Source organism: Lepidochelys kempii, chromosome 24 (genome assembly GCF_965140265.1).
Source record: "Lepidochelys kempii isolate rLepKem1 chromosome 24, rLepKem1.hap2, whole genome shotgun sequence".
Classification (NCBI taxonomy): domain Eukaryota; kingdom Metazoa; phylum Chordata; order Testudines; family Cheloniidae; genus Lepidochelys; species Lepidochelys kempii.
The window spans coordinates 15,173,406-15,198,828 of record NC_133279.1 but is presented as its reverse complement, the minus strand read 5'-3'; the positions used below and the strand labels follow the sequence as shown (position 1 = coordinate 15,198,828).

The window sequence follows — 25,423 nt, the reverse complement described above, 5'->3', positions numbered from 1 at the left end:
AACTCCTTGCCAGAGGATGTTGTGAAGGCTAAAACTATAACAGGGTTCAAAAAAGAACTAGATAAGTTCCTGGAGGATGGGTCCATCAATAACTAATAGCTAGGATGGGCAGGGATAGTGTCCCTAGCCTCTGTTTGCCAGAAGCTGGGAATGGGCGACAGGGGGTGGATCACTGGATGATTCCCTGTTCTGTTCATTCCTTCTGGGGCACCTGGCATTGGCCACTGTCGGAAAACAGGGTACTGGGCTAGATGGACCTTTGGTCTGACCCAGTATGGCCATTCTTAGATAGATAGATAGATAGATAGATAGATAGATAGATAGATAGATAGATAGATAGATGGTATGGGTACACATAGATGGTGGGGTATGTATGGGAATTGATAGATAGATTAAATGGATGATGAGTGTGTGTATGGGGATGGATGGATAGATAGATATGTATGGAAATAGATAGATAGACAGGTAAATAGAGGAGTGTGGGGACAGATACATAGATAGATGGTGGGGTAGGTGGGGATGGCTAGACAGATGAGGGGTGTGTGTACGGGGGATAGATGGACAGATGAGGGGTGTGTATATGGAGGTTGGATAGACATGGTGGGAATGGATAGACAGATCAGGGTGTGTATATGACAGGTTTCAGAGTAACAGCCGTGTTAGTCTGTATTCGCAAAAAGAAAAGGAGCACTTGTGGCACCTTAGAGACTAACCAATTTATTTGAGCATAAGCTTTCATGAGCTACAGCTCACTTCATCGGATGCATACTGTGGAAAGTATAGAAGATCTTTTTATACACACAAAGCATGAAAAAATGGGTGTTTATCACTACAAAAGGTTTTCTCTCCCCCCACCCCACTCTCCTGCTGGTAATAGCTTACCTAAAGTGATCACTCTCCTTACAATGTGTATGATAATCAAGGTGGGCCATTTCCAGCACAAATCCAGGGTTTAACAAGAATGTCTGAGGGAGGGGGGAGTGGGGAGGAAAAAACAAGGGGAAATAACATTCATTAACCAGGCAGAGAACAGTTCAATCTCTCTGGTCACGCGATTACAGACATGAAAGTTGCAATATTACAACAAAAAAACTTCAAAACCAGACTCCAGCGAGAGACTGTTGAATTGGAATTCATTTGCAAATTGGATACAATTAACTTAGGCTTGAATAGAGACTGGGAGTGGCTAAGTCATAGAATCATAGAATCATAGAATCATAGAATATCAGGGTTGGAAGGGACCCCAGAAGGTCATCTAGTCCAACCCCCTGCTTGAAGCAGGACCAATTCCCAGTTAAATCATCCCAGCCAGGGCTTTGTCAAGCCTGACCTTAAAAACCTCTAAGGAAGGAGATTCTACCACCTCCCTAGGTAACGCATTCCAGTGTTTCACCACCCTCTTAGTGAAAAAGTTTTTCCTAATATCCAATCTAAACCTCCCCCACTGCAACTTGAGACCATTACTCCTCGTCATTATGCAAGGTAACCTATTTCCCCTTGTTTTTCCCTAAATTGGTTAGTCTCTAAGGTGCCACAAGTACTCCTTTTCTTGGTGTGTATATGGGGATGGATAGACAGATCAGGGTGTGTATGGGGGAGGATAGACAGGCGAGGGGTGTGTATAGGGGATGGGTAAACAGATGAGGGGTGTGTGTGTATGGGGAATGGATAGATCAGGGTGTGTATATGGGGGATTGATAGATAGATGAGGGGTATATGTATGGGGGAGGATAGATAGAAGAGGGGTTGTGTGTGGGGGATGGATAGACAGATGGGGGTGGATAGAGAGATGAGGGGGGATGGATAGACAGATGAGTGGTGTGTGGGGGGATGGATCGATGAGGGGTGTGCATGGGGATGAATGGGGGTGAGGTTGAAGCAGAGGGACATCTGGGTACTGTAGCTGGGTCCCCGTGCCAGCTGGCTCCCTATTCCAATGCTGGAATTGCTCGGAGGCCTCCCATCCCCCCAGCCGGTGGTGGTGGGGTGGTGCGTGCACGAGCCCGCCGCTCGCCTGCCTGACGTCAGCCGGAGAAATGAGCCAGCACAATTGAGCTGTTAATAATTCAGGCGACAGCCGGCGGGGGGGGGGGGGGGGGGGCAGGAGGTGATGCTCTCGCCCACTGTGGCTGATGCCTTTGAAAAGGCTAGGCCCGAGGAGAATCCCGCTGCCATGGCAACCCCCGGCCCATCACTCACACAGCATTGGCATCCCAATACGTTTGCTGCAGCCCCGACCCCTACGCAGCTCCTCTAAATGAGGGGGTTAACCCTCTATGGGCCAGAGGAATTGTGGGTCTACAGGAGGCTGGCCATGACTCAGCACTGATCACCCAACTCTAGCCTGGTGGTTAGGCCCAGCTAGGCCAGACTAGGCCAGAGAGGCAGGCCAGGACCATGGGAGTCGGGACCCCGTGTGCCTCCTGTTTGAGGCATGATGAGGGGGAATCAGAATGAAAAAAAACAAGCCCCTTGTGACAATATTAGGAGCCTGGACTCCTGGGTTCTATCCCTGAGTCTGGGAGGGGAGCAGGGTCCAGTGGTTAGATCAGGGGACTGGGAATTAGGACTCATGGGTTCTTTTCCCCAGCTCTGGGAGGTGAATGGGATCAAGGCTTTTAGAAGGAGATGCTGAGAGTCAGAACTCCCGGGTTTGGCAGTAGCTCTCCTCTCTGCCACATTGTTTGACCAGAAAGGCAAAAATATTACCAAAAAATCATCCCATGACCAGAATCCCAAAATCCTTTGTGAATGGGGTTAGGGGAAGACCGCCATCTTTCTCTGTGTGTTTGTGCAGCGCCTGGCACAACGGGGCCCTGATCTCAGCTGCGGCAGGGACTGTCTCTCACTGTGTCTGGGCAGCGCCTGGCACAATGGGGCTCTGATCTCAGCCAGGGCAGGGGCTGCCTCTTGCTGTGCAGCACCCGGCACAATGGGACCCCGATCTCAGCTGGACAAGCCTGGCGCAACCATTATGATCCTACATACATTTAACATCTCTGAGTTAGGGAATGGCCGAACTGACACTTCAGGCTCATCGCAGGACTAAAATAACTAGCCAATCAATGAGCAGAGCAAGAGAGAGACTAACCAGCATCCAAATCAATAACCTGCACTAATGCAAACTCCGGCATGGACTGCCAGCATGACCAGGTATCTGTTTGCCCTAGGGAGGTTACATCTCAAAGACAATGACCTGTCCCTCACCCAGGCCACCCATCCTTTGGTCCTGGATGTGGTCTTTGGAAATGCAGAACCCTTCCCAGATCACCCCCAGAGGTTGACAACCCCCCTTCCTCTCTGCATCTCAACACAGATTCACCGGAGATTGCCTGGGTTATCTTGTCCCCGCTCTGACACCGCCTGCGTTTGCAGCTTTGGCTGCAGACAGGCCGGTGGGGCCCCAGGCCGTGGAGAAGAGACTAAAAATAAATCGTCAGGCCTCACTGGAGAGAGAGGGAGAGACAGGGAGAGAAAGGGGGCAGGAAAAGAGAGAGATGCAGAGAGATGGAAGAGAAAAGAGAGAGAGTTGTGTTTGGCAATAGATAGATAGATTAGATAGATAAAGTGTATGGAGAGAGATAGATAGATAGATAGATAGATAGATAGATAGATAGATAGATAGATAGATAGATAGATAGATAGATAGATGTGTGTAGTAGGATAGTTTGCTTATGAGAATCTCATGTGGGACTGTCTCAAAAGCCTTACTAAAATCAAGATATATCACATCTACTGCTCCGCCGCCAATCCACTAGGCCAGTTACCCTCTCAAAGGAGGAAATTAGTTTAGTTAGGTTTGTTTCCTTCTTGACCAATTCCTGCTGGCTATTCCTTATAACCCTATTATCCTCTAGGGGCTTACAAATAGATTGTTTAATCATTGCTTCTGGTATATCTTTGCAGGTATCGAAGTTAGACTGACTGGTCTACAATTCCCCAGGCTGAGGTTGTCTGTGGCTTGGATCGCTCACCAATGTGAGCCCTTGTCCCAGTTTGTTAGCTCTGCATCTGATATGGGGGTGAGCTGTTATGGCTGGGGAAGGATTTCTCAGAAGCCCTGGGAGTCAGGACTCCTGGGTTCTAGTTTTGCTTTTAGGAAGATAGATGGACAGAGGAGATCAAATGGTCCATGGATAACAGACACAGAAGGAGGTGATACAAGAGAGAGGGAGATGGAAGATAGATACAAGGGTGTGTATGGGGATGGATGAATAGATAGAGGGATGTTTTGACTGGGAATGTTTTGCATTATATATATTCACTGTAGTGAATGTGTGTACATCCCTGCTGCCCCCTGCTGGAACGGATGAACTTTGCACTCTGCGTGTGTGTGTGTGTGTGGTCTTTGTGTGTATGGCATTGTGTGTGTGTTTGCACACACACATACACCTTCCCACTCCCCTTTTGGCTAGAATCACAACTATTCCTGTGTGCCCATGTCCCCGCATGGCTAAAAGCCAGTGGAGAGTCCCGCCTCTCCTGCAGGCCGGGGCTGGTGAGCTCTAGATTAACTGGGGCATAAACTCTGCGTGTGTGTGTCCTGCTGCCTGGTCCTGGCTTGTTTGTGCAGTGACGGGGCATGCGGTGCTGCACGTGAGCGCACACGCGTCCCTCTGCTGGGCAGCCTGGGAGTTGGCGAGCTGACACACCTCAGGGACTCAAGGCGCTGTTTTATGGGCAGGCCAAGCTGTGCAAAGTACTGCCAAAGCACAGGGAAAAGACAGAGCCCGTCGGGGTCTCTGTCAGAGGGGGGGAGGCACCTGAGGTGATGGGTCATATGCTGCACTTGGGGTCCCATCTCCCGTGCCCAGTTGCCCTCCCCGTGTTCCAGACCTGGTGCCGTCTTGCTACATAGCGCAGGCTCTCACGGATTCATAGAGTCCAAGGCCACGAGGGACCGTTGTGATCATCTACTCTGATGTCCTGTGTCACACAGGCCCGAGACCTGCCCTGAACAAACTCCTGTTTGAGCTCGAGCAGAGCCTTTCCAGAAATCCTGGTCTCCCGGCCTGCAGGGCCGCTGCGCAGACAGCAACTGACGGTTTGCTATCGCTTCCTGGTTCTGGCAGGGGCTCCCCCTCGCTTTTCGACGAGGCCTCGTCTTGATCACTGGAGGAGACGTTTATTAGCAGTACTAGAAGTAGAAGGACTGGTACAGCAGGACCTTGTTTATCCCATCGAATTGGGACCGGGACCAGATCAGATAATAAAACACTCAGGTAATGTGGAGAATGGGGGAGTGTGAAGCTGCAGTGCTGTCTCGCGGCCACAGGAGAGATCGCCTGCTTCTGGACCTGTGTGCGCCGGTTGTTTGGTTAATACGGAGAGCTGGATAATGGAGGGGCAAATAAACAGGGGCTCTACTGTACTAGTATATTAGATGTATTACGGTAGCACCTACCAGGACGCCATTGTGCGCTACGAACTGCACATTATTATTAGGTGTATTATGGTAGCGCCCATTCCTGGACCAGGACACCACTGTGCTAGGCACTGTTCATTGTTGTTTATTAGGTGTATTTTGGTAGCACCAAGGCATCCATCATGGCCTAGGACGCTATTGTGTTAAGTGCTGTGTATTACTGTTTATTAGGTGAATTACAGTAGCACCTAGGTGCTCCAGTCAGGTCCCAGGGCCCCTGCTGTGTGGCAGGTGGTGGACGCTGGGATCCTGTCCCTCGTTCTGTGCCAAGCATCTCTCTCTCTCTCCTCTTGATTGCAGCGAGTGGCTTCACAACAGCTCAGGCCTGGATTTCCAGCCTCCACTTTGCAGCTGCTGGTTCTGCAGCTGCTGGTTCTGTATACTCCTAGGTTCCCAGAGCGGATGGGACCATCCTGCCCACACAGGCTGCCCCCTTGGCATAGTCCCTGCCCCAGGGATCACTGAGATCTAATCACATTTATTACTGTGGTAACTAAGAGCCAGCCAAGACCAGGGCCATATTGCTCCAGGCACTGCACAAACACAAAGCAGCAGGCAGGGTGGGGAAAGAGCTGGGACACCCCCACAGCACGATCAGAGATGGCAGCAAGCCCACATGGCAGGAGGTAAGGTACCTGGGTGGGTATATCTTGCCTTCGCAGCCCAGAGTCCAGCAGGGTGGTGGCATTAGAGTGGCCCCAGCTGGGCCCCATTTCACCCCCTCCAGCAGAGCAGCCCCTGCTTTGGCCTCTGCAGTCACAGCTGCTCCCTTGGTGAAGTCCTAGCCCAGCTGGACTGTAAATGATGATCACCCTGCATGCAACTTTCGTTGTAACACTGGACTCTAGCTGCAAACCCAGGGCTCCCACTGCAAGCGTGTCCGGGTCTCCCTTCATCTTTCTGCATGTCCATTGCATTACTGCAGTGCCATCGCCCCCGTACAGCGGTAGGAGCCCCTAGCCTTCCTCCACCAGGGAGCTTGAGACTTGCATGCTGCTGTTTTACTTCCCCCAGGGATTTTAGCAGCTGTAGTAGCTCAGGGCCTTTTGGAATGGCAGGAGTTTGCCTATTAACACCTGTCTAAGTGAGACAGCTTAAATTTTATACCTGCATCTTTGATTTATTTAGAGAGACTCCCATTGTCCAAGTAAATTTAAATCCTCTCCTGGATCCTACAGAGTTCTTCAGCTGGGTAATACCTTGTGGGCTGGAGTTCCACTGGCTGATTGGAACACTTGTAAAAAGTTGCAGTTCCCGGGGTTTGTCCCACTAGGTGGGGACACTCTAAACACCAGGGGCTAGAATGTTCCTACTGGCCTGTGCTGCTCATGGCCACACGAGAACACAGAGCTCAGCAGGATTCACAAAAAGATTGGGATGTTTATATGCATAATCTGAACATGCACAGTTACATGCCAGAGCAAGGAGTCGAACCCAGGAGTCCTGCCTCCCAGGCCCTCACCCTGCTTTAACCCACTAGACCCGACTCCCCTCCCAGAGCTGGGGATATAATCCAGGAGTCACAAGAACAGCCATACTGGGTCAGACCAATGATCCAGCTAGCCCAGGATCCTGTCTCTAACAGTGACCAATACGAGATGCTTGAGAGGGAAATGAACAGAACAGGGCAATTATCATTTGATCCATCCCTTGTCATCCTGTCCCAGCTTCTGGCACACAGAGGATTAGGGACACCCACCGCATGGGGTTACATCCCTGACCATCTTGGCTAATAACCATTGATGGACCTAACCTCCAGGAACTTTAGTTCTTTTTTGAATCTCGTTACACTTTTGGCCTTCACAACATCCCCTGGCAATTTTGTACCTGAAAACTTTGCCACTTTGCTGTTCACCCCCTTTTTGAGATCATTTATGACTATGTTCAACAACACAGAGCCAGGGGGTCCTTGCTATTTACCTCTCTCCACTGTGAAAACTCACCATTTATTCCTAACCTTTGCTTCCTGTCTTCTGACCAGTTAATGACCCACAAAAGGACCTTCCCCATCACCCCACGGCTTCTCGGTTTCCTTACCAACTGCTTGCAGCTCCCACAGCCACCACCAGGCAGAGCCAGTAAGTCACAAACTCCTGCCACTGCTGCCTTTCAGCCTCTGCTTTTCTATTTTTGCTGCCCAATTTTTCCCCTTTAATACTTTTTAAACAGGCACAGTCCTGCCCCCATTTGCCCCCCCGCAGAGCACTTGTTTTTCCAACAAGGTTGGGCCCAGGTGACCAGTCTCTGCCGCTCAGCCCACTTCAGAGCAGCTCCTGGATCTCTCTATTCCCAGCCGGATCAGGGGCCTGAGAGGTTGGGAAGAGGAGGGGAGCACTCCCTGTGGCACCTGCCCAGTCTCCTCCAGGATGTAAAAATTAACCCCTAGAGCCTTCAGGCATCCAGCTGAGGGCACAAATAGAGCCCAGCCACTGCCCCCAGGGCCATAGTGTGGAGGGCTCAATCCAGGGGACAAATGGCCAGGACTTCACAGCAAGAGGCTCAGGCTCTTGCAGGCAGTGCTGCTGCATTGGTCACACTTGGGGCAGCTCTCCCTTCTCCCAGCGATGGGTTCAGGGTCGCTGCATACTCAAGCAGCATTGTTCACATTGAGGGCAGCTCCCCCCTCTCAGGGCAATTGGCCCAGGCTTTGTAGACTCCGGCAGTGTCCTTCACCAGTTGCACCCAGGCAAGCTCCCCCCTCAGCGTGCAGTTCTGATTCCATCCCGTAGATGGAAGAATTGAACATGCCCCCTTCAATCCACCCAGTCGCCTCAGCCTCACCCTGGAGCAACCGAGGTGGGGTAGGCTGGGCTCGGTGTCTGGAGCCAATCCAACTCTCTGCCCCTGAGATGTGGGTGCCAATAGCTGATGCCATTTGTTCCCGCCCACTGGATCATGGTAGCTACAGTCACAATGTTGGGGTCTGTAGCCCCTCACTGTGGCTGGCTCTGTTGCCCCCTAGAAGGGAAAGGCCCCGTGTCCCATTCCCCTAATCCCCTCCCACACACATTTTTAGCTGAATTTTTTATTTTCTACAACAATCAGAAAAATCTCAAAAGCCTACCGATAAAAAAAACGGCCCAGCTTTTTGCAAAAGTATGTACAGCACCTGGGATTCCACAACTCTGCTAAAAAACATATGTAATTTTAAGACAGCTTTGAAAAAAATTAGTCTTAAAGCTTCAAAATATTTAAAAATATCCAGGGAAAAAATTTACAGTTCTGTGGACCAGCTGGGAATTGGAACCAAATAATAGGCCAGGTCTCCAGCTGGTGTCAAGCAGACGTCGCTCAACTGAGATCAATTTATACCAGTTGAGGAGCTGGCCCAAATATTTCAACCAAATGCTATGTTAAAATTAAGGCTAAAATTTAGAGACACCCTCTTCCCCGACAAGGGCTCCAGATTTCCCCAGTAATGCCCTGCTTTTCCGTGGCAATCAGGAGCCCCTGTCCCTTGCCTGACTTGAGAAATCTCAGGCTGCACGTTGATCCAATTCATAATAAAAGCACCAGGTAGACAAGGCCCCAACTGCTTTGCTGAGCCTCGTGGCAACGGGCCAGCCAGTGTCCTGTGTGCCCTCCGAGGAAAGACGTGACCTTCTCAGATCCATGGCCTCCATCTCCTGCACTGGTGGTGCTCTAGGAAAGCGATCGGGAAGGAAAGTGGATTGCGTTTAAACCACCAAGCTCTCTCTGCTGAGGTCGGGGTTCTGGAAGGAAACAGATGTAGCAGGATCAGCAAAGAGAGGGCCCGTCTCCTGGTCACAGGCCCCCCCAGAGTTGAAATGCCTTCCAGTGAGACTCAGAGCACACCACCTGTTGAGCTGATCATAAAGATCAAGAGGTGATTTCCTCGGGGGTTGGGGGTGGTCTAAAGGCCCTTAAGTGGGAGAAAATCCAAGGCATTAGCATTACAGCTGTGAGAGTCCCAGGATATTAGTGAGACAAGGGGAGTGACGGAATATATTGGAAGCCTGCCTCCTTCACCAACACGTGCACAGACAACATGGGCCAGGAACTCAAAAAACCCCCAGGGGATTGGCTTTAAAAAAAACAAAAAAACAAACAAAACCCCACATCATCTTGGGTGCTTATTTTGCAGTCTAGTTCCAGTCTCAAAAGAGGTGGGGGAGGGAAGAGAGAGAGAGAAAAATCAGCACATGCCTCAAGATGTGAGGGGAAATGCCTCCCCAGCCCTCTTTCCCCAGCTATGAGTACAAGAAAACTGCTTTAAAAAAAAAAATCCCCGCACCAAACAATAGGAGACTTGTGATGAAACCCGAACAGGCAGCCACAACACCTGTTCAGTAGCCAATTCAGCAACCAGCCAGCCACCAGGGCTTTCTGGGGAAGGCAGAGTCCAAGAGGGACAGGACAGCAGAGCCCTGAGCCGCCCGTTGGCTTGGAGGAGTTTTGGAGTCTAGTGCTCTCAGTTATGTGGGCCCGTGTACATCCGCCTGCCCCTCTTCTATCCCCTGAAGAGAGATTTATCCTCCGGCAGTTAAAGGCTTCCTGCCCCACACATCCTGTCAAAGACCCTTACGTGGAGGAACAATGATCCTAGATCACAGCTAGATTTGTGAGCCACAGCTGCCATTCCTGACATGGATTTGCAACTTGGCACCCCCTAGAGGAGAAACGCCACGTCCCATTTGCTGCCATGCCCCACTCCTCCTCCCGAGCCAGCGCCACACTGTGGAGTGGGATGGCAGCTGGTGCCCCCTAGAGGGGCAGGGCCCTGCATCCCATCCGCTTACCCGTCGGAGCTTGCGGTCATTCTTGCCCCGGGAGGAGACCGACTCTGTTTCTGTGTAGGGTGGTGGCGGTGGGGGGAAGCCATCTTCATCCCGGTCCCTCCTGTTCCCTGATCGCGCGCTGGACCCGCTGCCCCCGTCCAGGTCCTCGCGGCTGCCGGCCCTCCCCTTCTTGCGCAGCGCCTCCTGCAGGAGCCGCCCGTCGTAGTGGCCCCTATCAAGCTCCCGTAGGTCGTCCCTGCTGCGGCTGCGCCGCTGGCCGTAGTACTCCTCCTCCCGCCAGTCGGGGGAGCTGTCCCGACGCTGCCTGCCCCGCCCTCTGCCCCGTCCCTCCGGCTGTGGGGACCAGTCACGGTCCAGGTCATCCACAGAGTGGGAGCGGGGCCGCCGGGCGTAATGCTCCTCCTCATAGCGCTCGCCCCGCCGGGGAGGGGGGAGGAGGTGGTGCCGGGCCTCACTACTCCGCCCGCTCTCCCCCTCCCCCACGTCACTGATGGGTGACATGGGCCGGGTCCGCAGCCGCCCCAGCCCCTGGCGCAGCTCCTGGCGCCGGTCGTCTTCGTGGAGGGAGCTGATCTCACTCATCACTGAGACTGGGAGGGGAAAGAAAGAAAGGGTTAAATAGGCCTCCGTGCTCTCCCCAGCGGCCAGGGCTGGCCCCGATGCCCCAGGGCAGCATTAGGGGCACTGTGCTGCAGGGAGCAGCATGGGGGCACTCTCCCCTAACAGGGCTGGTCCCGATGCCCAAGCATGGCTCTAGGGGGTGTTGTGCTGCAGGGAGCTCTTAGCATCCCCTGGGTTTCTTGCTGGGTGGAAGGAGAAGAGGAATCTACAGCCAGGAGGCTACTCACCTTTCTCCAGCTTGCCATTGGCCTGGCCCGGCCGTGTAGGGTCGAAATTGGCCAGCTCCTTCTCCATGTAATAAAGGACCCGCATGGAGTCGTCCTGCTGGTTAGCCTGGATCCGGTATCCGCTCCGCACTGCTGGGGAGAGGGGAGTGAGTTAGAGACTCCCTTAGTGCCGATCCTGTCTGGAAGGGGCAGGCACTACCAGTGAGATGCAGCCACCTCTGAGGCAAGGCAGCTAGGTACAGCTTAATAGCAATGCCTGAGATGCAGCCACCTCTGGGAAGGGGCAGCTGGGAAACAGCTGCACATAACGCCGCACAACAGCAAAAGAAGGAGAATCTCAGATCCAAGTGAATGGGGGTGGACTGGAATTGCCCAGTGTGGGATTTGGCCATTGGGTGTATGGGGCACTTACAGACCTTTAAGAATCAACATGCTAAGCAGTCTTTATGTTGATTGGTGAGCACCTCTCTCCGCACAGCGCCCCCTACCACCAGGCTGGGGCACTGGGGCCAGCACTGACTGCAAGGGGAGAGCACTCCTCCCCCCAGCAGAGCACTCCCCAGCGCTGCCTCCGACTCCAAAAGACAAGGGTGCCCTTCTGACAACTCCCTATGCCATAGGTCTCCCATCCTAGCACTGTCCAGGCCTGACTCTGCTTAGCAGCATGGCTCAGGCGGTGAAGGGGCTATAACTCGCTGCCTGAGCTGAAGGGGACACGATGAGACACAGAGGAGCAGTGCCGACTCCATCCAACAGGGGGCAGCAGTATCACCTCACCAACTCCTGTTGCTGGACTGTCATCTGCCAGGTCTCTGCTTCACAGCCTGGCTTCTCCTTACCTGAGTTCCCACCACTATCGGTATCCCGGAGCAGGGGCACCTGGGAGCTGTTCCCACCAACTACAAGGAAATCAAGAGAGATTAAGGACATCAATAGTTTCAGCCTTGCGGCTCGGTGCCATGATTTCCCCTCTATGCGCCCTAGTCCTGCAAGTCCCAGCGCTGCAGGATCAGGGCCCATAGTTCTACCATTATTTATTTATAATCTGGTAGAACCCATTGTGCCAGGTGCTGCCCAGACGCAGTGAGACACAGTCCCTGCCCCAGCTGAGATCGGGGCCCCGTCGTGCCAGGTGCTGCCCAGACGCAGTGAGACACAATCCCTGCCCCGCAAAAGGAGTCAGCTGAGCACCATAACTATGTAACTAGGACTGGGCATGCTGCTATCCAGCTTACATCCTACCCTCAGGATAGCCACGGGTGATGTAAATCAGCATAGACTCCAGTGGAGCTGCAGCCAGTTGGCAGACCCCCAGCTGGGGTCACTGACTCCAGCACAGTCCCTATGGTGGGAACACATAATTGACACAGAATGCAAAGTTACCGGAGCTGGCTCTGTCATACTCTGCCCCATAACCGTTGTACATGGGGCCCATGGGGATCATGGGGGCAGGAGGACCTAGCTTCCCGGGGTTTGGGTGGGAGTAGATACTGGGGGCAGCGACACTCTGAGCGTAAACACTGGGGACGCCGGCAGTGGCAGCTTTTCCAGCGGTGTAGACTGAAAAGAGAAAGCAGGGGAAGTTTGAGGGATCGGAACATGCAGATCAGCAGAAATAGCCCCATTGCAGGACCTCCCCAAACTGCCCTCCCAGCATCAGGGAGAGAACCCAGGAGTTTGGTTCCCAGCCCCCCCCCCACACACACACTAGACACCACTCCCCCCGCAGAGCTGCAGACAGAACCCAGGAGTGCCCCCCGCCCACTCCTTTTGTCAGTTTGTCGTGCAGCAGGAGACAGAGGAGAGAACTCACGAGCTTCTGGGCAGCAGCACCTCTCAGGGCAGCAGGGGCACCGGACATAGCAGCAGCAGGTGTGGGGACAGCACTGGCACCAGCAGATGCCGAAGAGGAGGAAGAGGAGGAGGAATCCCAGCACCACCAGGACGACGAAGAGCCAGTCTGCGAAGAGGGAGAGGTTTCTCATTATAGACTCAGTCGCCAACTGAACCCACCCAGCGGATTGGCATCAGGGCCTCCCTGCCCTGGGGACACAGAGGCATACACCAAGGCCAAAGTTTGACCTGGGGCTTTGGGTTCGAGACACCCTAAGAGGGGCTGATTTACAGGAGGCCCCGTGGGAAACAAACCAGACCAACTGGGAGACAGCAGGGCCTGGTGGAAAATACCCAGTTCTATTCCTAGCTCTGCCAGTGGCCTGCTGGGTGACTTGGACACATCAAGGCTCTGTGCCTCAGTTTCCCCTTCTCTAAAGTGGGGATTATGATCTTGACCACCTTTGTAAAGATGTGCGAATGGAGCATGCTCTGAAGGAGCTAGGCATTACTATTAGGTGGCATCTGGAGTTAGATGCACAAAAATCACCATGGGAACTTGCATAGATTTCAAGGCCCAGACAGGACCATTCGGCCCTGCTGCATAGTCCAGGCTGAGAACCTCCGCCAGCAATTTCTGCCTGCAGCCCAGATCTGGGGTTGAGCAAATGCACCCTTAACTTCGCCCTTTTTGTAGATTTCAAGCCCTGATCTGGTAGTTGAGCTAGGGAGGAGCTTAGAGAGATGCCTGATCTCAGTGGAAAGACTCCGAGGGCTGGAGAATCTGCCCCGTCCCGGGAGCAGTCGTCCCCAGGGTTAATTCTGCCCCCTGGGGAAAAATCTGCCCTTATTTCCACTCTGGATTTGTCTTACTTCATCCCCCAGCCATCAGATCTTGGTCGCCTTTGTATGCTAGGTTAAAGAAGTGGTGTATACAAAACAGAGCCAGTCAGTGGGTGATTAGCCTGCGGAACTCATTGCCACAAGATACTGTTGAGGCTAAGAATTTAGTAAGATCCAAAGAGGGAGTGGATGTTTGGACAACCTTGGCAAAGCCCTTGATGGCATTTGTTTAACACAGAAAAGTATGAACACTGCATGCAATCCACTCCAAAACTCCAGGGAATGTTTTAGGCATCCATGGGTGGAACCCTATTGATTTTGGGGAGAAATCAGAAGTCCAGAAGGGGGAAAACGGAGGCCCCAGGGGCCCCAGCATCCGATTAGCAAAGATACAGTTTCAAGCAACTCTGCAATGGTCTATAAATGAAGGAACCAGTTTCTGGTGCCATTAACACCTTCAGGCATAACTCCCCTGCCCACAGCTCAGTGTCCAGATGCAGTTTAACATATAGATACCCTGCATGACTTGTCTCCCAGACAGCATGGTTGGGAACACACTAGCTCCTGGCATGGGGGGGGGTGGGGAGAAATCATGGCGGGCACAGAGTCCTTGGCATGGTGAGGTGGAAGGAATCCCTGAAATAGCATGCAGATAAATACATTGAAGAGTGTGAGATGCTTAGATAGGACAGTGATGGAGGCCAGGCAAGCAGATCACCACCATGGTCTGTCTGACCCCCCCCATCAGGCCTATATCTTGTAGTCTGAAAGGAAGATGGGGTCAAGTGGGTTAGAGTAGAGGGGGATGGGAAGGGGCTAGGAGCCAGGACTCCTGGGTTCTATCCCTGGCTCTGGAAGGGGAGTAGGGTCTGGGCTGGGAGGCAGGGTACATACTCAACTCTGCTCTGTGCCCTACCACAAGGAGAGCGTAATCTAAACAAACACCAGGAGATGTAGAGTTCAGGCTCTGGAGCAGGGGTGGGCAAACTTTTTGGGCTGACGGCCACATCTGGGTAGGGAAATTGTATGCAGGGTTGGGGTGTGTGAGGGAGTGCGGGGTGTGTGAGGGGGTGCGGTGTGCAAGAACGGGCTCAGGGCAAGGGGTTGGGTGCAGGAGGGATGCGAGGTGCGATGGGGGTTCAGGGCAGGGGGCTGGGGTGCAGGAGAGGTGTGAGGTGCAGGCAGGGAGTTGGGGGACAGGGTGCAGGAGGGGGTCGGGCTATGGGGTGGCAGTGGCACGGATCGGGGCCAGGGTAGGCTCCCTGCATGCCTGCCCTGGCCAGCGGCCGGAACCACGTCCCTGCGCGGCCCGGGGGAGGGGAGGTGAGGTGTGTGTCTGCACGCACTGCCCTTGCCACACCTCCAGGTACCTCCCCTGAAGCTCTCATTGGCCACGGTTCCCCATTCATGGCCAATGGGAGCCGCGGGGGGCAGTGTCTGGAGGCCAGGGCAACGCACAGAGCCCTCTGCCCTCCCGGGCCCAAGGGACGTGGTGGCAGCCACTTCTGAGAGCGGCGTGGGGCCTGCGGCACCACAGGAGGCGGTCCCGCGGGCCAGATCCAAAGCCCTGACGGGCTGTAGTTTGCCCACCCTTGCTCCAGGGGGACTTTCACCTTGAGTCTGGCCCCTTTGAGGCTTGCACTAAGGAGTAAAGCCAGGTCAAAAATATTCCATCAGGACAGTTTTCTGTCAGAAAATGCCACATTGATGAAATCAAAGCGTTTTGCAGGAAGATACCAATTTCGTGTAAAGTACTGCTGTTCAGACTTGTTGTGTGTTATATAAGCCTCTGGCCCCCAACCAAATGAAATATAAACACTGAAACAAAGTGCTTTGATACGGTATTTTTGGCATTCCGCCCCCAACTTGGGGAGACCGGAGCCTGTCAAGATCCCGCCCCGAATTCGGAATATCGCCATTTCCGTTCTGCAGGAAATGCGTTTCCACCAGCACTATCAAAGAATTCCATGGGGCACCCACAGCACTGTCACCCGCTGCGGGACAAAACCAGAACTGGATGATATTACCTAGAAATCGATAATTATTATGAGGTAATTACTTAAGTATTACAATAGCGCCCAGCACCCCATGCTGAGCACTGTACATTTTTATCGCTATTAGGTTTATTATGGTAGTAGTTAGGAGCCCCGCTCTCGGACCAGGACCCCATTGTGCCAGGCGCTGTACAGACATGGAACAAAACCTCTCCGAAAGAGCGAATTAAAGCCCCTTTAGCTACTTCTCTCCTCCCACTGGCTCACATCCTCCTAGCTCTGCCTCAGTCATGATCCAAGAGTAATGTTCACTGCATAAAAGTTAAGTGGTGGCATAATTTCCCCACCCTGCCAGCCCCAAATCTAGCAAGGCAAGTACCTTCCATGTGCCCTATCTGAAAGCCTGGTAAAAGCTCCGAGACTTCAGATGATTTGCCTATGGGACAGAGAGACAGACAGTTACTAGAGATATAGGTGAACGCCGTAATGGCAAGCAATTTGAAGCCAACTGTGCTATAAAGGGTGGAGGTGGGGATAGCAAGCAGCGCACTGGCCCAGGTGGGCATTCAAACTGGCACCCGAGTGGTTGGTGCTTTAGAGAGCTCACTCACAAAGGGAAGAAATTAAAAAAAAAAAAAAAGATTTCGGCTGTAGCTACAGCCAGGTAACCCTGCCAGTCAGGTAGATCATCAATGATTGGGCCCTGCCATGTGGGCATTTGGTGCCTGGAATGGAGGAGAGACTGAACTCCTCTTTTTCCACTTATCTAGCAGCAAATCCTCAAGCCAGGCTTTCAAACTTCACGGCTGCAGTGTCTGACTCTTGCCGCAGCAAGATTTGACGCGGCCATCCGGGCAGTCTCTCATATCCTACAGGAGTGAAGTGGAGCCAGATGCTACATACTCCAGCAGAGAACCAAAGCCAGGGTGGGTTTGGCCACAGATCCACATGGTCCTGTTCTCCAGAACCCGCAAGCTGAATCTAAGATGGATTTGGCTGTAGATCCACTATGTTCTCCAGGGCCTCCATAACAGGATCCATAACAGTTTGGACCAACGGCACATTATCCAGAGCACCAGAGACAACTCCATCCTCCTCTCCAAATGCCTCTCTCTGACCTCAGCCTCCGGGCTCCCATCAGCGCCAATCCCTTTGCCCAACTAGTCTTGCTCCCCTCTCCCTGTGGCCCCTAGGGTCTCTGTCTCCAATCTAGCCAGCACCCCCTCTCCCTTCCAAGCAGTCCACCCCCTCCTGTTGTGCCATGGTGGCTCTGGGTGGGGTGCTGGGCGAAGGCCTCGCCTTCTGGGTGGGATGATGGTACCTGTGCCTGAACAGCCATCCAGCCAAGACACCTCTTATCCCCACAATGGCCGAACCTATGAGCACAAGAGTGCTAGGGGCAGGTGGGCTCTAGGATAAGGACGTTTGGGGCAGTCAGGCCACTGCAGAGGGATATCTAAGTGGGGTGATGGGAGGTTACAGAAGACAACTCCTTTCAGATCAGGGCTCCCCAGGCACAGCTGTCCTGAGGGAGGCCCCCAGGACGGAGGCTACTCAGTAAGGGTGCCGGAAAAGCATCTCCAGACCCGGCAATATTTTGCCCACCACTGAGCTCCTTTGCATCACTGCATTTCCATTCTACAGAGAGAGGGGGATGGATGTGCCTGCTGAGATACAAGCCAGGAGTCCTGACTCCCAGCCCTCACCCGGCAGATCTCCATGGATGAGCTGTTCAGCACTGCTACACCCACACAACTGAGTGCCAGCCTCCTTTGCTGTCCCCTATGGCAGGGAACCGTGGCACTGCTCATGGGAGTGACACACTGGGATCAGTGACATAACCCTGGAAAAACGCAACAGGATCAGAGTAATTCCAGGGCTAATTACTATTAGGTCGTGGAGTTCCAGTGCCCAGAGGGCTGCTCTCTGAATGTTGAAACAGGCAGGACATTTGGGGAGAAGAGCACGATCAGCACAAAAAGCTCCTGATTCCCAACAAACTAGAACAGCCAGGCATAGAACCCAGGAGTCCTGTTTCCCAGGCACCCCCTTTAACCCATTAGACCCCAATCCCCTCACAAAGCAGGGATAGAACCCAGGAGTCCTGGCTCTCAATTCCACACACCCTCCTACCCCCCGCTTCCCCCCAAAAAATCCATTAGACCTGGGTTCTATGCCTGGTTTGGGGAGGGAAATGAGGAGTCCTGGCTCCCAATCCCCTGCTCTAACCCACTAGGTCCCACTCCCCCAGGGATGGAACCCTGGAGTCCTGGCTCCCAGCCCCCTGCTTTAATGCACTAGAGTCCGTATCCCTTTCAGAACCCGGGATAAAACCCACTGCAGAATACAGAATTCCTTTTAGCTCCAGCAGGTAAGCTAGCTTCTAACTCCCATACCTCCTGTTAGCAACCAGGTCAGGAGAAAGACAGTAAATTTATGAGACGGGCGGCAGGGAAGAAGAGACGCTTCAGGAGATTTGGTGGGAGGGGCGTGTGGAAAGTCACATCTTACACCAGCTGCGAGTGCTACTAGGTAGTGCTGCATGATGGTTGGCATTGTGACTGGGAGTCAGGACAACTAGGTACTATTCCCACCTCTGCCAATGACCTACTGCGTGAAATAGGCAAGTCACTTGGCCTGCAAGCATCAGCTCCCCCTTCCACTCTTTGTCTCGTTGCAAATTCTTTGGGGCAGGGACTGTCTCTCGCTGTATGGGTAGCGCCTGGCACAACGGGGCCCCAATCTCAGCTGGGGCAGGGACTATTTCTAGATATGTGTCCGTGCAGTGCCCATTGCAATGGGGCCCCAATCTCAGCTGGCACTATTGTAATGTTAATAATGAAGTGATTGCTCTTTAGGAAGCTAGGCCAGCTGTGCTGGACAGACACGCCAGCTCACAGATGACACTGAATGGGAAGGAGTTAATTGAAAATAGCAGAGAAGACAGAAGTTAATACAAAGGGACTGTTGGAAAAATCTTCTTAGTTTCTGCTCCCTAAGTCTCTTTGTATTAACTCCTGTCCTCTCTGTTATTTACCTGACTGGGAGGTTGAAATTCCTGTTTGCGGAGCAGTGCAAGCAGCACAGAGAGGAAAGGGTCCATGAGGAAGATGCCGTGGGGCAGAATCGGAAAGGCCCCGGGGATGAGGAAGGGAGGCAGGAGCTGTGTAAGAGCAGGACAGCACTGCCCTGGGTGGGCTGCAGGAGTCACCGCTTCCCCTTTCTGGTTACCCTCTTCCTAGCCCAAAATGCTGCTAATGCCTCTGATTGGTGCTGCTGTTACTCTGCTCCAAAAGCCACCGTCGGGGAAGTTGGGCACTGGGCAGAGAATGGCACGCACCGATTTACCAGCAACGTGTGGAAAGGGAAGTAGCTGCCTAATCTGGCCCAATATCTGCCCCTGCCCAGCCCCATGCGCCAATCTCCGACCCTTGCTGCCTTGGAGCAGAGTGGTGAGCCCATCTAGCCTGGTATCCCACCTCCTCCCCAGATCAGACCCATGGACCCATCTAGCCTGGCATCGCATCTCCGACAGCACCCCCCAAACCCCAATAGAACATCCCGCTCCCCACCTGTTTGTGTCCAAGTCCTGGCCACTTACCCAGCACGATGAGCTCGGCGTAGGCCTCGTTGTTGCCCTGCAGGTCTTGTGAAGAGGTAACGGTGCAGTAGTACACGCCGCTGTCGCCCCAGGCTGTCTGGTCAATGCTGAGGTCGGCATCTGCAGGGGAGACAGATGAAGGCAAAGCTGGAGACACCAGAGCCAGGGCAGGAGAATCGGAGTCACAGGCTAACATGCAGGAGGGGTCTCCAAGCAGGAGAGCCAGTGCACCAACAAGGCCTTTCAGCATAGTCTATGCAAAGGTAGTAGTGTCCAGGGGTTACAGCACAGAGCCAGGACTCCTGGGTTCTATCCTCAGCTCTGGGAGGGGAGTGGGGTCTACTGGGTTAGAACTGGGGAGGCTGGGAGTCAGGGCTTCACATTATTGATAAGATACCAGCCAACTGGACAGTATTTAGAGAAACAGCCACAAAAATGGAGGGGGTCCCTGGGGGAGGCTCTCTGGCCTGCGCTGTGCAGGAAGGCAGACTGGATGGGCATGATAGTCCCTGCTGGCCTCTGTGATGTGGGGGGCAGGAGGGGAAATGTATGAATTATCCAGGGCTCATGGGACCAAGTTATGCAGAGAAATTAAAAGCAGAATACTCCCTGCAGGGCTAAACGGCTGAAGCCCCCACCTGCTGATCTCGAACAATGGCACTTCCACCAATTGAGGGCTTTGAAAACCGAAATGAACACTAAACCCTCAAGTATGCACGCAAGCCACCATGCCCTGCTGTCAGGAACAGGCTGGAGTAGCAGGAAGCCAGAGAACAAGCCCTTTTGATCTCAGCAACCCAGTGGCAGAGCTGAGACTGGAATCCAGGTATCCAGAGTCCCGGCCTGGGCAGCTTTGGGACAAGATTTTTCAGAAGTGGGTAATGATTCTGGGCCTGGATTTTCAGAACGTGCCGACTTCCCAAAAAAGAAAAGAAGAAGTCAGGTCTCTGTAAGGAGTCCCACACAAATCACTAGTTGCGTCTGAAAAATTTCAGCCCAATGTACAATGATCCCTCTAATTTTTTACATGCGGAATGAATTTTATGTGCACCAGTATGGAGGTGATGTGCGGCGTGGGTGGGACTGAGGGGTTCGGAGTGTGGGAGGGGGCTCAGGGCTGGGGCAGAGGGCTGGCATACAAGGGTGTGAGGGTTCCAGCTGTGGGTGCAGGCTCTGGGGTGTGGCCAGGGATGAGGGGTTTGGAGTCCTGGCTGCCCCAGGGCTGCAGCGAAGAGAGAGAGAGGAGTTCTCGCAGCCCTCTCTCACCACGCTGGGGCAGAGGCACCTCTTGTCTGCCGCAGGAGTCCCGGGGCCGGGGGAGAGGCACCTCTTGCCCCTGCGCAGTCCTTGATAGCCTGCTATGTGGCCACATGGCTTAGAGGAAACTTAGCCTGGCTGTGTGGTGTAGTGGATAGTGCGCTAGACCGGGGGTTAGGACACCGGGGTTCTATCCCCAGCTCTTGCCTTGACCTCAGACATGCCACTTCACCTATGCCCAAGATCTTGTATATTGTTGGTTTTAGGACCTGAACCATGAGTCAGTTTTGACAAACTTGGTCTAGGATTTTGCTGCATGCCCATTAGATCATCTTGTATTTTGGCCGGACGTCTCCTCTCATCTGGCCTCCTGTATAACACAGGCCAGGGACTTTCACCCTGTTACCCACAGATTGTGTTGGACAAAACCATCTTCCAGAAAAGCCTCCAGGCTGGATTGAATGACCCCAAGAGATGGACAATCCACCACTTCCCTGGGGAAGTCATAAGGGTTAATCACCCTGGCTGTTAAATTTGCCCTTCCTTTCTACTTGAAGCGTGTCTGGCTTTAACTTCCATATGTTGGTTCTTGTTCTACCATTCTCCACTAGACTGAAGAGCTCATTAGTACCTGGGATTTTCTCCCCACGAAAAAAATCAAATCACCCACTGATCTTCTTTTGGACAAACTGAAGAGATCAAACTTTTTCATTCTCTCACTCTCAGGCCTTTACTCCAGCCCTTGGATTATTTTTGCAGCTCTTCTATACACCCTCTGCAGTTTTTCCAACATCCTTCATAAAAAGTGCACCCCAGAGCTGGACGCAGCCTTCCAGTATCGCTCTCCCTGATGCCAGCAAGCTTTTTACACTTTATAAACAAGCAGTGTCCTCAGCTGCTCCAATTCACTGAGTGATGCTGAAATCTGGGATCTGTGACATCAAACGATCATCATAAAATCCAGCCACAACACCTAGCAGCCTAACTAGGACATAACTAGAGTCCTGAGCTAATTGGTTCAATTCTGCTGACCTGCATCTTCAGCCACAGTTTCAATTAGATTGACACTTCCTGTCCCAAATGGTAATTAAACCTTTGCAAAGCACTGCAAGGATGGAAAGTGTTATGTAAGGGAATCATTAGAATTGTGATCAGCTGTAATTAGGGTTATGACTTAACTGTTGGGTACTGCTGTTAGCCAATTGCAGTGTTCCACCCCTGAGCTGGCTGCACTCTGGTAGGGGGAAGTGATCCAGAGTTTATAAGCACAAGACTCTAGATGAGTGTTAGAAACTGAAGATTTTTGCTGCATGAATCACGCACCAGTTTAGCCAGGTTACAACAAAGCTGCTGTTATCACAGAAACGCCTCCGGGTAAGACAACACAAAAAGAAAAGGCATGATAATTTAACAGAGTTTGGCTGGAGACAGTTGAAGCACAGCTCCAGTTGGTTTTAGACACATGATCACAGGGAAAAGAGTTTTGCTGTGGACTTTTGACCCACCATAATACAATGCGGTTGATTTACATTGTGAAACTACAGCAAAAGCAGTAGAACCTGAAAATATTTGTATTGGAGTAGAGCCAACCGATATCCAGGCCCCATCATGCCTGGCACTGCTGAGATGCAGTCCCTGCCCCAGCTGAGATCCAGGCCCCATCATGACAGGCGCTGCCCAGACACACAGCAAGAGACCGTCCCTGTCCCAAAAAGCTTCCAATAAAACTACACAATGGCAGGTTTTTTATCCCCAGATGGGGAAACTGAGGCAGAGGGGAAAGGACTTTTTTTCCAAGGTCACAAGGAGTCCATGGCAGAGATGGGAATTGAACCCAGGAGGCCTGAGTTCTAGTCTGTGCCTTAATCACAGGACAGCATCCCTCTCCCCTTCCTGATGGAGCTCAGAGCATCTGACACCAGAGCACTCAGCTTAACCTTAACCAGATACTGCTGTTCTGATACCCAGGCGTGGGTCACTGCAGGGCTATGAGTGGTTAGAGCTGGAACAGGACCCAGGAGTTCTAGTCACAGATGGGGGACTCAGCACCCTCACCCTAACCCAATGCCCCAGCAATGCTATGCTGCAAAGAGCTGGGTGGGGGCGCTCTCCCAGCAGAGTCAGCGCTGGCCCGAATGCCCCAGCATGGTGAAATGTGTAACAGAGACTGTGACAGTTTGCACAATGGTTAAAGATCCCCCACTACTGTTGGAGTTTGGCCACAACGCTCCTGCTATTATAGGGAGCTCAATTCTGCCCCTCTCATCTTCTCCACCTGCTTCCGGTCATACGCAGCACTCTTTGCTACCTGCCCTAAACTCTCTCCTGTTACTGTCCACTGTTAAATATTTGTTTTGCCAAATCCCAGAGGTGGCTGCATTTCAGCACTGGGTGAGTGACACAAAAGGGCTATTAAGGAGTTGTTGCATTCCACCCCAGAGGTGGCTGCATTTCTGTGGTGGTGAACTCTCTTCCAATAGCTTAATGGCAGCACTTTCTTTTCAGAGCTCCCACTTCAGTTTCAAAGCCACTGCTGTATTAGCTCCCTCCTTCTGGAAACCACCACGCCACCGGCATAAACAGGAATTATCCGGGCCTGGAGTTAAGACACTCAACTGGGACTCAGGAGATCTGGGTTCAGTTCGTGCCCTGCCACAGGCACCCTGAGTGAGCTTGGGCATATTACATCGCTCTGTGCCTTAGTTTTCCCAAATATAAAATGGGGATAATAATCCCCGCTCTGTATCTTTAGACTGAGCTCTGTGGGGCAGGGACTGTCTCTCACTGTGTGTGTCTGTGCGGCACCTGGCACTATAGCCCCAATCTCAGCTGGGGCGGGGACTGCCCCCATTTCTCTGGCTGCTACCATAAAACACCTAATAAGCAAGCAGTACAAACGCTCTGCCCCCCGCCTCCTGCTATCCCCATCTCAGTTGGGGGATCCCTAGGCCCCACCAGAATGCACCTAATAAGCAAACACACAGCAGTCCCTCTGCCCCATATATACTGAGGGTGATGGGACACCACTCAAAAGTCCCGAGCGCTACCGTAATACACCTAATAAGAGAGTTGGGGGTTACCATGGAATACCTAATAAATGACCAGCACAAGCCCTCCACCTGGCACAGTTACTCCTGAGGGCCTTTTGCACCAAAAAATTCTGCTAATTTTTTGGTCAAATAAATGTGGAGGCACCAGCATGGCATTGGGGAGCACAGGCCACTGGCTGCACAGACGTGGGAGAGATCACTGTGCAGCTCCCACTCTGGGGCACAGACTCAACGGTGAGGCTGCACCCAACCCTGACACAGCACAAGGACTCTGCCTGCCCTAGAATCATAGAATATTAGGGTTGGAAGGGACCTCAGGAGGTCATCTAGTCCAACCCCCTGCTCAGAGCAGGACCAATCCCCAATTAAATCATCCCAGCCAGGGCTTTGTCAAGCCTGACCTTAAAAACCTCTAAGGAAGGAGATTCTACCACCTCCCTAGGCAACGCATTCCATTGTTTCACCACCCTCCTAGTGAAAAAGTTTTTCCTAATATCCAACCTAAACCTCCCCCACTGCAACTTGAGACCATTACTCCTCGTTCAGTCCTCTTCTACCACTGAGAATAGTCTAGAACCATCCTCTCTGGAACCACCTCTCAGGTAGTTGAAAGTAGCTATCAAATCCCCCCTCATTCTTCTCTTCTGCAGACTAAACAATCCCAGTTCCCTCAGCCTCTCCTCATAACTCATGTGTTCCAGAGCCCTAATCATTTTTGTTGCCCTTCGCTGGACTCTCTCCAATTTATCCACATCCTTCTTGTAGTGTGGCACCCAAAACTGGACACAGTACTCCAGATGAGGCCTCACCAATGTCGAATAGAGGGGAACGATCACATCCCTCGATCTGCTCGCTATGGCCCTACTTATACATCCCAAAATGCCATTGGCCTTCTTGGCAACAAGGGCACACTGCTGACTCATATCCAGCTTCTCGTCCACTGTCACCCCTAGGTCCTTTTCCGCAGAACTGCTGCCTAGCCATTCGGTCCCTAGTCTATAGCTGTGCATTGGGCTCTTCCGTCCTAAGTGCAGGACCCTGCACTGGTCCTTATTGAACCTCATCAGATTTCTTTTGGCCCAATCCTCCAATTTGTCTAGGTCCCTCTGTATCCTATCCCTGCCCTCCAGCGTATCTACCACTCCTCCTAGTTTAGTATCATCCGCAAATTTGCTGAGAGTGCAATCCACGCCATCCTCCAGATCATTTATGAAGATATTGAACAAAACCGGCCCCAGGATCGACCCCTGGGGCACTCCACTTGACACCGGCTGCCAACTAGACATGGAGCCATTGATCACTACCCGTTCAGTCCGACAATCTAGCCGACTTTCTACCCACCTTATAGTGCATTCATCCAGCCCATACTTCCTTAGCTTGCTGACAAGAATACTGTGGGAGACCGTGTCAAAAGCTTTGCTAAAGTCAAGAAACAATACATCCACTGCTTTCCCTTCATCCACAGAACCAGTAATCTCATCATAGAAGGCGATTAGATTAGTCAGGCATGACTTGCCCTTGGTGAATCCATGCTGACTGTTCCTGATCACTTTCCTCTCATGTAAGTGCTTCAGGATTGATTCTTTGAGAACCTGCTCCATGATTTTTCTGGGGACTGAGGTGAGGCTGACTGGCCTGTAGTTCCCAGGATCCTCCTTCTTCCCTTTTTTAAAGATTGGTACTACATTAGCCTTTTTCCAGTCATCTGGGACTTCCCCCGTTCGCCACGAGTTTTCAAAGATAATGGCCAATGGCTCTGCAATCACAGCCACCAATTCCTTTAGCACTCTCGGATGCAACTCGTCCGGCCCC

At 52.5% G+C, this 25,423-nt stretch overlaps 1 protein-coding gene across 7 annotated transcripts in view; it reads right to left on the bottom strand.

Moving 5' to 3' along the window:
• Positions 1–8,434: 8,434 nt before the first annotated feature.
• LSR (lipolysis stimulated lipoprotein receptor) overlaps positions 8,435–25,423 on the bottom strand; it is a 28,226-nt gene continuing 11,237 nt past the window's right edge. For 3 of the 7 annotated variants that reach the window (XM_073322854.1, XM_073322860.1, XM_073322859.1), the window contains 8 exons: positions 19,305–19,424; positions 16,083–16,139; positions 12,847–12,993; positions 12,417–12,593; positions 11,873–11,932; positions 11,034–11,165; positions 10,186–10,775; positions 8,435–9,138 (listed from right to left, as the gene is read on the bottom strand). In XM_073322854.1, the coding sequence (XP_073178955.1) occupies positions 9,103–9,138; positions 10,186–10,775; positions 11,034–11,165; positions 11,873–11,932; positions 12,417–12,593; positions 12,847–12,993; positions 16,083–16,139; positions 19,305–19,424 (1,319 nt within the window). In that variant the 3' untranslated portion in view covers positions 8,435–9,102. The remainder of the gene's footprint in view (positions 9,139–10,185; positions 10,776–11,033; positions 11,166–11,872; positions 11,933–12,416; positions 12,594–12,846; positions 12,994–16,082; positions 16,140–19,304; positions 19,425–25,423) is intronic. The other 4 variants (XM_073322855.1, XM_073322858.1, XM_073322856.1 and 1 more) reach the window with 4 other exon arrangements.